Source organism: Acipenser ruthenus, chromosome 13, assembly GCF_902713425.1.
Source record: "Acipenser ruthenus chromosome 13, fAciRut3.2 maternal haplotype, whole genome shotgun sequence".
Taxonomy (NCBI): Eukaryota; Metazoa; Chordata; class Actinopteri; order Acipenseriformes; family Acipenseridae; genus Acipenser; species Acipenser ruthenus.
The window spans coordinates 22676324-22688845 of NC_081201.1; the positions used below are offsets into that span (position 1 = coordinate 22676324).

Here is a 12522-nt window from a genome sequence, read left to right on the forward strand (position 1 = left end):
CAGGTTTCCACATTGTATTTTTAATGCAGTACAAATGCAGAATTATAATGTCAAGAATAGGATACATGTGACTGGATGAGAAGACTTTGATGGGATAAGGGATAAACCATTTGCTGTAGCATACTGTACAATTAGCAAAACAGAAACTGCAGCTGCAAGAACAGAGCGGTTCAAGTATTGTGATTGATAATGTATTTCTAGTCTTATTAGAATTACATTATTCCTCTGTGCAATTGTCTTTTTTTGCATCTCAAGACCACAAATGAACTGCAGCTTTGATCACAAACTGCAGCTGTGTATAACAGAATCAAGTGGGCCTTCTAGAACAAACTGCAACATGACGATAGCATAATTAAAAAATGACAATGTGAACAAACATTCATGTTATTGTATAAACTGTATTTTTTGTTTTAGGATTTAGATACTCGCATGCAAAAAAACCCCTCTCAACTTCAAATTTGAGAAAAAGTATTTAAAAACTATTGAGCCGTTGTCATAGATTGTAAAACTGAACTGTTTGGTATTCTGGGGTCGCTACCTCTTCCTTAAAATGCCCTGCTCCATTCACTATAGGTCTCAAATGTGCTTTTTTAACAAACATGCATTTTCATTTTAAAACTTGATATCTGGGACTGCACTGGGTTAAAGAAAGCTCTGTTTGCAAGCCTTGCTTTCACATTGCATTTCCTTAGTCATTACACCTGGAGAGTGAAATTGTCCCTACTTTCCTGTCACTAACCAACCAGCTGACAAGCTTTGCAGCCAGTAAGATGATTTAACCCCCTAAGACACAGCTGAGATGAAATGACCTGGGAAGTGAAGCAGTAACAGACTTCCTTAAAGGTAAGCAAACTGAGAACATTATCACAATTACATAACAGTATTACAATTAAAATATATGCTTGCTATAACTTGTGTTTCTTTCAAAACTGCACATTTGAGACCTCTGCTGGGAATGAAAGTGCATAAAATAAATGTATTCAGTTATTTTGTTAATACAACCGCTTTAAAGGTAAAGTCCCAATTTCTGCATCTCAACTGATCAACATGTAAATTGTTCTCCCTGTTGGAAGCAACCACTCGGCACACATTGCACACTCAATACCAGACTGCCATACAGCACAAACATAGGCTTCACATACACCCTGTGATAAAACCCTGGGAAGTGTTGCACCTTCATGATAGGCTAACGTTATAATCTATCCACTAGCTAAAATTTAAGCAAACTCTCTGTGGCCTCACCTCTTGATTATTTTGTGAAAAGTGGCAGTCTGTCACTTGGGGGTGTAATGTATTCTAATAAAAACACAAATCACACAGACAGGGTTGAATAAAGTTTATTAAATATTGCATAATACTGCATTTAGCAACCACAGCAGTAAATAGATGCTCTTTGTTAATTAATGTTGTCAAATCATAAAGCACTGCAATAAAAATAAAACATTGAAACGCAACATGCTGCAAGATGTGTTTATAATGAACTGCAGCACACAGAAATGGTAAATAAAAATGTACTGGAAGCACTGGTTATACACAGTCAGCATACTGTAAACTTCATTATTAGGCATATTAAAATGTGTTTGTAATACACTGCTATGGGGTGAGTTATACAATTCTAGGGGTATTTCTAAAATTACAGAGAACAGCAAAGGCAAAACAAAAACGCTGCAAATTTCATTCAATAAGTCTGACCAGGGCCTGGGATCCCCGCAAGGTGGTAGAGTCAAATTGGTTCTTTAGTGCATGTGGTTTTTCTGTGCTGAACATATTGTGTCGTGTGCTTTACTAAAATCCTCTAGGTAAAGAGCTCAATAACTGCCTTCAACTTTTTTTCTGTCATTTAAATCCCTCTCTCTATTAAATAATTTTCTATACAGGTACACATTCTGTACAAAAATCAAAATATACATATTTACATTATACTTTAGTCAAACATGTTTTTCTCCTCACTAACCGGGGCTGTGCCAGCAGTTGCACGGAGCATGTTACAAAGTGTGTTGCAGCAGGACATGCTTATATAGTCTGTTAATAGATTAACAAATTCCTGTTAAATAAATTCTCTCTAAAAAAAGGCATCTGCATAAAAATAGGCTTTTTAATATTTTGTATTAATTTTATCAATCCATTATGACAAAAATAGCAGTCTAAACCTTATCCTATATGTTTTTTGTTGCAGTTGAAGATAGTTATAATGAAAGGCATTGGTTAGTCTGGGGATCCAGGCAAGGATTAGGTGGGGAGGGGAGCACTGAGAACGCCATGCTTACAGCTGGTGATCATGTGGCAAACCTTTCTTGCAATGTTGGACTTTCTATCATTTCACTTCAAAAAAACAATTCAATTTTAACCAGGAAAGACGTGCAGGGGTCTGCCTGATATTCAAGCAGTGGAGCGGTTTGGCAGCTCCAGTAGTGAAAGCACTCCTGGTTAAATCTAAATCAGTACCGCGGATCCCATCTTAAACGTACGTCCTTAAATCCTACTGGCATCACTTCAGCTGCTTTCTTCTACATTTGTGGATAGCACAAAGTGAAACAGGTGTCGAGACTTGGTGACAGTGTGCATCAAACAGACATGTGTACGCAGGACCTCTCTCTCTCTCTCTCTCTGCAGTCCTGTTTTCTTGTTCATAGCTGACATTGAGACAATGGCTGCGCTTTTTTCAGAACCTCTTACCATAAATTCACATACCTCGCACATTTTCTCTTATCATAGTAACGCTTGCCATTCCTCGAACACAACAGTAAAGAAAGGCGTGATTTTTTTTGTCTTTTTTTTTTTTTTTTTTTTTTTTTTTTAAATGAAATGTGTTAACAACAGGCTTTGTTCAATCCTCTGTCGGGGATGCTGTGTTGTTAAATAGAGTCTGTTTGGATGAAACATTTACAGGTGAAGGCGCTTGACGTAATTGCCGGGGAAGGTGCCAAACTGTTTTGTTCTCCTGGAAGTACCTGGAAAAGAAAAGAAACTGTTCACTAACCCCGCTCTATCAAACCTGTACACAAGGTAAGGGTTCAAATGTCAAATAAATTGGGTTAATAAATGAATAGGGAGCTTTAACTATACGTATTCTCAAAGCAGCCATGCATCAAAGTAATTTCTGTTGCCATAACAGGGCAACAGTCAATGTTGTGTGATGCACTTCCATTATGAATTCTAACTCTCCTGTATAGTGGTTAAGATGCTTGCTTGTGGTATGTTGGTTTGCCAGTTCATCCCCAGCTCCCACCCTGTTACATTGGTGTCACAATTCTGACCTCACAGATTGGCTGCAGCCCATCGTAAATATGAAGTTTGCATCTAAAACAGTTTCTGAGATCTCATAAGAACCCATAAGAGCAATTCTTGAACGAGAAAAGGCCATTTGGCCCACCTATGCTCGCTCGCTATGGTGCCAGCGTGGTCCATAAACAAAACCTCCCTAAGCAGGTTAGTAGGTGAAATGAAACCTCTGGGAATCCGTGGCTAAACGGACCGCCCCTCTTCCAGGCAGCTAGCTAAAGGTCTTATTATGTCAATTTTGAATTAAATAAAAATGTCCAAGTTGGAACACAATTAGTCTTCATCCTCCATTTTTTATATTTGCTCACATATGTTTTAAAAAGTTAGTTAATTAAATTTTACAGAGCGTTTACATAAGAATAATGGCTTTATAACATTTCTAAAAGAAAGTTTAGTCCAGTTTATTGTTAATATGTACATATTTGTCCATTTTGATACTGGTACACATGGCTCGTGTCTGTATATGTATATTGCTAAAGATCGGACCATTTCTTTTTCCACTTGTCCTGTTCTGTTGCAAAAAATATCCACTTGTCTCTCTCTGAACTGCCACTGGTAGGGCTCTGTTTAAATATGTTTAGACAATTCAAAAGCCACCAGGATGAAAACGGGCGCTACGCTAAGCAGACTCAGACTCGACACCAAACAAAAATCAATAATAATAAAGTTTAAGGAAGTCTAGAGGCCTCCAGGCGTACGTACCCACAAACCAGCCGTCGTCGCACTTCTCCATCACCTTGACAACATCCCCTTCCCGGAGCTCCAGCTCATCCTCGTTCTGTGGCACGTAGCTGTACAGGGCTTGGAAGCTGTGAGGAGAGGACACACCACTCTGCTGTTACACCCATATAATAGCTTAATCACTAGGAAGTAGTGGATTGTGTGTATTGGTTAAGTAGCCTAGTTAATGGTGATTGGTATTTTTTGTAACTTTGAATTCTCTAGCTCACCTCTTTTTATTGTTTTTTTGTACATGGATTTGGATAAAGAGCAGAAAGTATGTTTTGGTAAAACAAACAAACAAATACTAATATGATCTGTTTAAATCTATTCCTGCTCTACATGGACTAGCTGTAAATTCGTGTTTTTTGCTAAGCAAGTAACACATTGTTATCCCTGTTGGAATTAATAAAATATACACAATACAAATGAACACACAGCTACCCTGCATACATTAACCCACCTTGGAACAGATCTCTGTTCTGTTGCACAAGAGTAACGTTTGTCCCCCAATAAAACTATTTTAATGATACTAAACTAGCAAGAAATCAATTGGAAAAGGTATTTTACTGCTCCTTCAGGTACTCAAGTTCTTTATTGCTAGTTTTAGAATATTAATATCGTGTTTATCAATTCAGTAGTAAATGGAGGAGGTTCATCCATAGCTAAACACACAATAAACACACAATGTCTTTTCTTCACAGTTTGTTTAAGTGTTTTGTCTGCTGGCCTAAAAATGTATTTAGTTTCCTAAAAAACAGAAATCATATTTACACTGGCGCAAACAGAACTGAAATTGGTCTAATGTTACCACAATGCTACTCGTAATCACATGGGCTCCACAAGTTTCTAGTGCCATGCATGACATGTGGAATTAATCAGTGGTTTGGTGCTTTTGAAGTTGTTTATAACCGTAAGAAATAAATATATTGTAACTTTCTAATTAAGTGGACTCAGTTGGAGAACTTGGAATGAGTTGGAGTTGGCTACTGTGGTTTCTCAGAGGAGTATTCAGCTGTAGGATTCATACACTAAAAGAAGATCAAACGATTACAGAACATTTTTAATGAACCAGCATTCAACATCTATTCTATTTTGTATGAATGATCCCTTAAATTAGTGTACTGGGTAATCAAATTTTACAGTGTTGCTATTTTGTTTTACCATATTTTTTACACTGGGTTAAATCCTGTCCAGTTTTCTTTAATGCTTCAGTATATTCAGTGCACATAACAGACCTAATCATGTTATTAGTCTTCTAATGTCTCAAAAACACCTTCATGTCCAAGTCTTTTCATCTTGTATTTGGTTATAAATTATGAAATAAGAATTTAAATGAAATTATGTTATATCTTCTTGTGACACACCAGAGGCTTGCTTTTCAAAGATTTCTACACCAAATAGTCCCCTTTTGTAAGAAAGGAAAAGGCAAATAAACAACTTTCATATTTAATTCAGGGGTTTGTAAGTAGTCCTGTACTATAATTGATGTGTTTTTAATTTTTATGACATCAAACTTTGGACTTTTAAATTATCCATTTTCTAATTCAACTGAAAACTGTGGATTTATCAAGAAAACGTGGATTAGTTAGAAACCTGGATTAGTTAGAAAACTGTGGCTTCGTCAGTCACTGCATCCTAGTCGTCAACTGACGCCGCCTTTTTTTATTTATTTTTTAATCATTTTATGACACTTCTTACAAACCAAAAGTCCTGGAATTCAAAATTCAGCTTTCCGAGTGCACATACAAACACTGACTTTCAACAGGATAGCTTTTACTTAGACTGTTCAGAAACTGGAGGGTATATACTCACACATCACTGCTGGGCTGACTCTGCTCAGGGGCGCTTCCTCGTTGATGAGCCTGCGGTTGCTGGGAAATGATGAAAGATCGTTTACTGTGATTAGAAGGCAGCTTGTGCCGAGAGTCAAGGGGATGGGACAGAGCGCTGCAGTAATGGACAGACTTTTCTGCAATGCTAATGATCTCATTGCAGACAGCTTCCTGGGATCAGGCACAGCACAGTACACAGAGGAGGTTGGCAGCACCATCCCCCCAAACCCCAACACGAGAGAGAGACAGGGAGGAGGAGGAGCATTCCAGATGCATTGTGCAGCGAGTCCAGTGAGAGCCAATAAAACCAGGACAGGTGGAGAAGGAATCCAAAGGCAAGCGTGGAAAAACAGGTGAGATACAGAAGAATTGAACGTTTATTACCACACAAAAAATATTTAAAAAGTGCAGCATACAAGGAATTGCAGTTAGTGAGTTACATAGACAATTGCTGTTTAGGTCACTTCAGAATAGTCAGTGAGATTATTAATCAAGCAAAGAGAAAACGACAAGCATGCCCACTGGCTTCCCCACATTACTGTCATTATTTAAACTACTTGGAAGCATGGTCAGAAGCTTGTTTTAGAAGCATAGCGGCTAAACAGAAAATCATGGGAGCAAATTCAACTGATCATGAAATAGTGATGCTATTGGAACATGGCTAGTGCATGTATTTGAGCTGCCTGTAGATTTACAGTAAGTCGAGCATCAATAATGTATATTCTGTTCAGATTAAGATATCCTACACAGCTTTCAAAGATGTTATCTCAAGTTCAGTGACTAAATGGTTTAAAATAGTAGCCATAGAACTAAAGTTTCAAAGGTATCAAACCGGAAAAATACTTGTGTACCTTGTCAGATCAAGATCTCCAACTTTTTATTAAACATATCACAGCAGTAATGCAATAATGATAATAATAATAATAATAATAATAATAATAATAATAATAATAATAATAATAATAAATAATAATAATAATAAAACAGCTGCTTACTGAAAGCTTTGAGACATGCTAATGGTAAATATTTCTAGCTTGATTCTAACTTTCATTCCTGAAGAAAGCAGGGAACTGCCGTCCAACAGTTCACAGTATGCAAACTGTGCTTGCGCTTTACAGGCACCCCACAGAGGGTAATAACAAACATCATGAACTACATCCTTACCACATAACACTTTTCAGAGTCAGTAAGTTCTGGTCCTGTTCGCAATGAATGATGGGAAGGCTGTGGTCACCAGGCAAATTATAAGGAGACAAGTTTAGCAAGTGTTATTGGTCCCAATGAAAGAAGCACATCAGGTATTATTGTATGGGAGTGGGTTACGTGGGGAAGGAGTGGAAAGACAGGTACTAGCTTCTGGCAATTACTGACACAGGGAAAGGCAGCCCTACCACAATGCATGCTGAGGTAAGAAAGATAAAGACAGGGGAAAGTAGCAGGCTACAGGACAGACTGGGGAGTTATAGGGGAATATAGTGTGTGATAAATAGCAGAAAAACATGGTAGCATGGATCAGTGAATGGAACAAGTACATGATAGCTGGATATACTTATACAAATTAACAGCCAGTTAAAAACTGGTACAGTATTCAGCAAAATAAAAAATGCCTTCTATATACACCGGATTAAAGAAACATATTTTTTTTTAAAAAGGAAACATTTAATATCAGTCCTTGATGGCTATTTCAATGTCTTTAATTATTATGTTAAAAGACACTTAAATAGCTATGAAGATATTAAATGCATCATAATTTTCCTGTTTCCATTTTTTTACAATCTTTATAACATTCTTCCATAGCTTCAAAATGCAGGTGGTAAAACTATAAGAAACTAGGTCAAGTGCAACCCATGTTTTGGCTAGTACACTGAAGAAGGCACTAGTGGACTTACTTTCTAAAGTGACCTAGTTTCTTGTCGTTTTACCTTTGGATTCCGTGATTTGAATGTTAAAATGGGAAAAATATCACTAGTTAATCATCTGTTCCTTTAACTACCTGGTTTAACATAATTATTTATATTTATGTATATTGAAGTGTAGCTATTTAAATATGCAGTCAACCTTATAGTTTTTAAAATACATGTGCTGTATTTTTTATATTTTAGGTTTATTATATTTAAGTTCATCGTTATAAATTTAAAAAGTTCTGTTTCCTTAAGTATTTGCACGCCATAGGCAAATGCAAGATATGGAGGCTAAGGTGATTATAATATTATATTACTGAACAAACGTATGGGATAAAACACTGAGAAAAGTCCATATTAATGCTTTGTTACAGAATGTTCACAAAGAGAACACCAGGCAGCATCAAATCAATAATTTATATATTTGTTTTGTTTTTTTAAAGCTATGACTGGTCAACCTATTCGGCTATTTTGACATTACCGTAAAAATCGTTTTATAGGTCGCACTGGGATAAAAGTCCCCCCCCCTCCCTTTTTGAGACTTTAATTTTAGGAAAACACTTTTTTGTGTTTTAAAATATATTTTTTTTACAATTGATTTTTTCCCTACATGCTCAACACTGATAAATAAAGAAAGATGCACAGGTTTAGTTTGAATTAACCTGCTAGAAACTATTCAGTTTTTCAAAATTTAAAAGTAATAATTAACAGAGCGTAAAATCATGTTATACATACCACATTACATCTATATTAACCTACAGGTACTTTATTTTAGCGTATCAAGTACCCAAACAAGTTCAAGAACATATTTTCTTTGCTTTACTGAACATTTCTTTCCAAAACCATACTTAGACAATAGTTCCCGCTGCATTGGTTTTTACAAATGCATTATTTTAACTCAAATTTAAAAGAAAAGTATTAAACAGTACTGCTACACCAATTAAAAAACAAAAAACAAACAAACAAAAAAAAAACAATAAACTAAACAGACCGCCATCTAATAACCAGTAAACAAAACATTTTAGCATTGCATACGGTGCAGTATAATTGCATTCCATTTCCAGCTGTACAAACACATTCATTTTGTTTTGTTATTCAGAACCATAACCATACTTTACAAGTGCACCACTGCATTGCACTGACATGTAGAACAAGTTACAGTTTGTATTAAAGTCATTCAAAGTACGCCATTCAAACAAAATGTTTTCTACATCGGGCCATAAACACTTTCCTCCTATCAGCTCATTTTTCTTTCACCATTTTAAGTTGATCTTTGTTTCGTCTCCAGTCACGTACCTGTTTTTATCAGCATTGCGATTAATAACAGCAAATTCAACAACGCACAATTTAAAACCTGTTGAGTAGCATTTTCATTTTTTTCTGACTGTCCTACTTTATCCAGTCTCAAAATCACCTGAATTATTACAGCATTGCAGTTGCAATGAACAGAAGACTTAAAGTTTACAAACTTGGCTTTTTAACCAATAGCTCTTTGCTACGTATCCCAGGGGCGGGTTCAGTCTGAATGTTGACAAATCAATGGCTCAGGAGGGTGGGAATAAGGAAATTCATAGAGACTGACAGCTACTGTGTTAACAGTGAAGCAGTATAGCTGTGACGTTTTCGAGAGGAGGTCAGTCAAGGTCTGAAAGCTTGCGTTTAACATTCAAAATGATTATGGGTATTGAGAGTAACAAATTAAAACTTTTAATTAGAGCAGTGGTTTTGTGTATCTACCTAGCAACATGACCGGACTGCCGTAGATCCTGAAAAAATTAACTCAGGTTGTTGACGGTTAAGTTTGTGTGAGCCATAACCATGCCTGTAGTAATCCCATTGTGGCACTGGTACAGTAGTTTAATATTAGACACATTGGCGCATACGTCGCACCGGTGTATTAGTCGCTCCCCCCTTTTAAGGGCCCCGCAAAAATGCCTAGAAAATCAACTTATACAACGTTTTTTACGGTAACTATTTGTCAAAGTAGTACTTCTGCTGGACATGTACGCCAATCAACAGAATAGAATGACGGCGACTTGAGTCAGAGATGCACCTTACATACAAACAGATCTCTTAAGCTTTTTATTTAAGAAACAGCACTCAGAGCGATTGTCAACATCTTAAAAAGGCATGAGGGCAGAAAAAAAAAACTAGAATTCCATTTGAAATTGTTTCAATTTTGCACAAATCAACTCCACATACTGAGTTACCAATCTGTGCTGGGGCTTACCGCAAAGGAGTTGGCATTCAGGTTAGCTGCGATGTCAGAAGGCAACATAGGATGTCTTGAAGTCATTCCTTGGTATCCAATTTCATTCTTCAAGAGCTAAAAAAAAAAACAAACAAAAAAAAAAAAAACAGTACTGTAAACTGAACGGAGAGCAGTTGCACAATTTTTTGTAAAATGAATATTCCCTTTAAATACGCTTAGTGCAAACACAGAGGTGTGTGAGTGAGTAAATGGCCCCTCTAACCCCTACAGCAAACATCTAGAGAGTAAAGGATAGCGAAACACTCCCGAAGTCCACATAGTACAAGCTGGCAAAACACTGGCCAGTGTGAGGGACTCTTTAGGTAACAGGCAGGGACGTAGCAGTGGGGAACATGCGTGGGTTAGCTCGCTGTAGTATCTCAATATTCTGGCTAAGGGTTTGCATTATCTTTCAGTGATGATGGTGGATCCTGCTTTACATAAAAAGATTATACTTTGAGCAAGTCATTCTGCTCTCAAGAAGCTGAAACTAAATTCACAGTCACGTCATGAACCTTGCAATTGAGGATTGATGTGTAATTCTACAATTATACTGATGTCTGTAGATCAAGCTAAAATATTATTTAGACATAGGGTCTATTTAATTGATCAGCATAGGGCTGTTTGTGGAACATCTAACCAATCTAGCTTGGCCCTTTTCTGACAGGTGCAGATAATATGCTACCCATACAAAGATATACCATAAACACACACACACACACACACACACACAAAACAGGAGGATGCAGGTAGGGTCTGGTTACCTCAAAAAGTAGTTTGCTATAGAAAAAACAATACAAAAACTATTCTTGAAACATGTTAATAATACACATCCCAAAAAGACACTGATGTTAGCAGAGAGGTCTGGTTTGTGAGGCACACACAGGCTTTTAGTGCAGGCAGAGTTGCGGTGGCAGTATTACCTGGGTCCCGCTGCCCAGGGCCCTGAGTGGGGGCGGAGGCCTGGCCGGGACAGCAGGAGGGGGGGAGAGAGATGGGGAGGAGACAGGGGCAGATGGAAGAGCAGGGCTATGGACTGATCTACTATGGTCTGAACTCTTTAAACAAAAACAAAGTAAATAGAAGGTCATACCAGCTCAAGAGGTTTCCATATGTATTAAACTGAAAACAGAGTGTCTATTGGCTCCCTTCTGAGCCTGCTGTAGTAAAGCATTCACTATGGGTATTGAAAGGTTGGATTTTCACTTCTTATTTGATCCCTGAAAAGAGGTTTTCAGTGGGTGTTTCAAACAGCATGTACAAAAGCTATAATGTGAAGAGCAGTGGAGGAGAGACAGATTCTGACACAGGCCACACAGGAAAGTTCTACACGTTTTCAAAATGCTCTGGGGAGTGGCAAACCTAACAAGTTGTTGGCATAACAATTTCCAACAAGTGGCATGAACTCTACATGAACTAAAATATAACTTCTTTTTATCATTCCAAACCCACACATCATGCATACTTCAACCATTATTCTTGTGAACTGCCACTAATTGTAAAGTTTATTGCTTCTTAAACACTTCCTAAAGTATACTCTCATATAGAATTTGTAAATAGGGCACCTATAGTTAAAAGATGAATCATGAAGTAATAAAAATATAAAATATAAAAATACAAAGGAAAAATATAGATTTGATACTACACGGTCCTATATAGGAGTATAGAATAGGTCTTGCAGGCACACTTCTAAAACCAACTGCTCAGTGCTGGCCTTGTTCATGCAGCTACAGTACACTCCAGCACACTCATGCAGGGGATACCTTTTTTTGGCTACTCTGCCACCCTCTGTTATCACTGCCTCCTTCTGTACCCTGCACAATACTGAGCAGCTCCTGACACAGCTGGCTCTCTTCCGGCTCTCTAGTGAGCAGCCGATCCTCGGGGCTCAGGGCCCTGGCTGGGCTACTTCTGTGGAGGTCAGGGGAGAGCGCCAGGGGGCTGCCCAGTGTGGGCGGTGGGGTGGAGGGGAAGGCAGGGAAGGTGGGCGAGGGAGAGCACAGCAGGCGTTCCTCTCCCTGAGGAGGGGTGAAGGTGAGGCTGGGGGCGGTGGAGTGGGGGCGAGGTGGATAGACAGGCATGGGGGAGGTGGCTGAGCGTGGGGTGGAGCTGCCGGAGAGGCTGTAATGAGGGAGGCTGACCGAGGGAGTTGGGCTGGCCGCGGCGGATGGAGACAGATAGTCCCCGCAGGAGTAGAAGCCCTCAGGCAGCGGCGGGAGAGGGGGGGTGACTGCCGGGGTACTGCTGCGAGACACCCCCATAGTCAGGGCCAGCCACTCCGAGGTGATGGCCTGCACTTCGGGGGAGACTGCCCTGCGCATGGGCGGAGGAGGAGGGGGGGTCGGAGTGTGGAGCCTGTCGTGGACACACTTGGGGGAGAGAGAAAGAAAAAAAAGAGAGGTGGAAAAAAAAGAATGAAGAAAAGAAGGAAACAACCTAACGGATGGGAAGAAAGTTTTTTAACAGAAACCAAAAGAACAGAAAGACCGATTTAAAAAAAAATGAAAAATATGTGTAAATAAACAAACCAAAC

At 38.5% G+C, this 12522-nt stretch overlaps 1 protein-coding gene across 31 annotated transcripts in view; it reads right to left on the reverse strand.

Annotated features, from left to right (window-relative positions):
• Positions 1-1321: 1321 nt before the first annotated feature.
• LOC117418209 (sorbin and SH3 domain-containing protein 1) overlaps positions 1322-12522 on the reverse strand; it is a 125610-nt gene continuing 114409 nt past the window's right edge. For 27 of the 31 annotated variants that reach the window (XM_059035725.1, XM_059035737.1, XM_059035735.1 and 24 more), the window contains 6 exons: positions 12131-12358; positions 9969-10064; positions 7002-7061; positions 5818-6008; positions 3985-4091; positions 1322-2951 (listed from right to left, as the gene is read on the reverse strand). In XM_059035725.1, coding sequence (XP_058891708.1) covers positions 2884-2951; positions 3985-4091; positions 5818-6008; positions 7002-7061; positions 9969-10064; positions 12131-12358 — 750 coding nt within the window. In that variant the 3' untranslated portion in view covers positions 1322-2883. The remainder of the gene's footprint in view (positions 2952-3984; positions 4092-5817; positions 6009-7001; positions 7062-9968; positions 10065-12130; positions 12359-12522) is intronic. The other 4 variants (XM_059035729.1, XM_059035733.1, XM_059035734.1 and 1 more) reach the window with 4 other exon arrangements.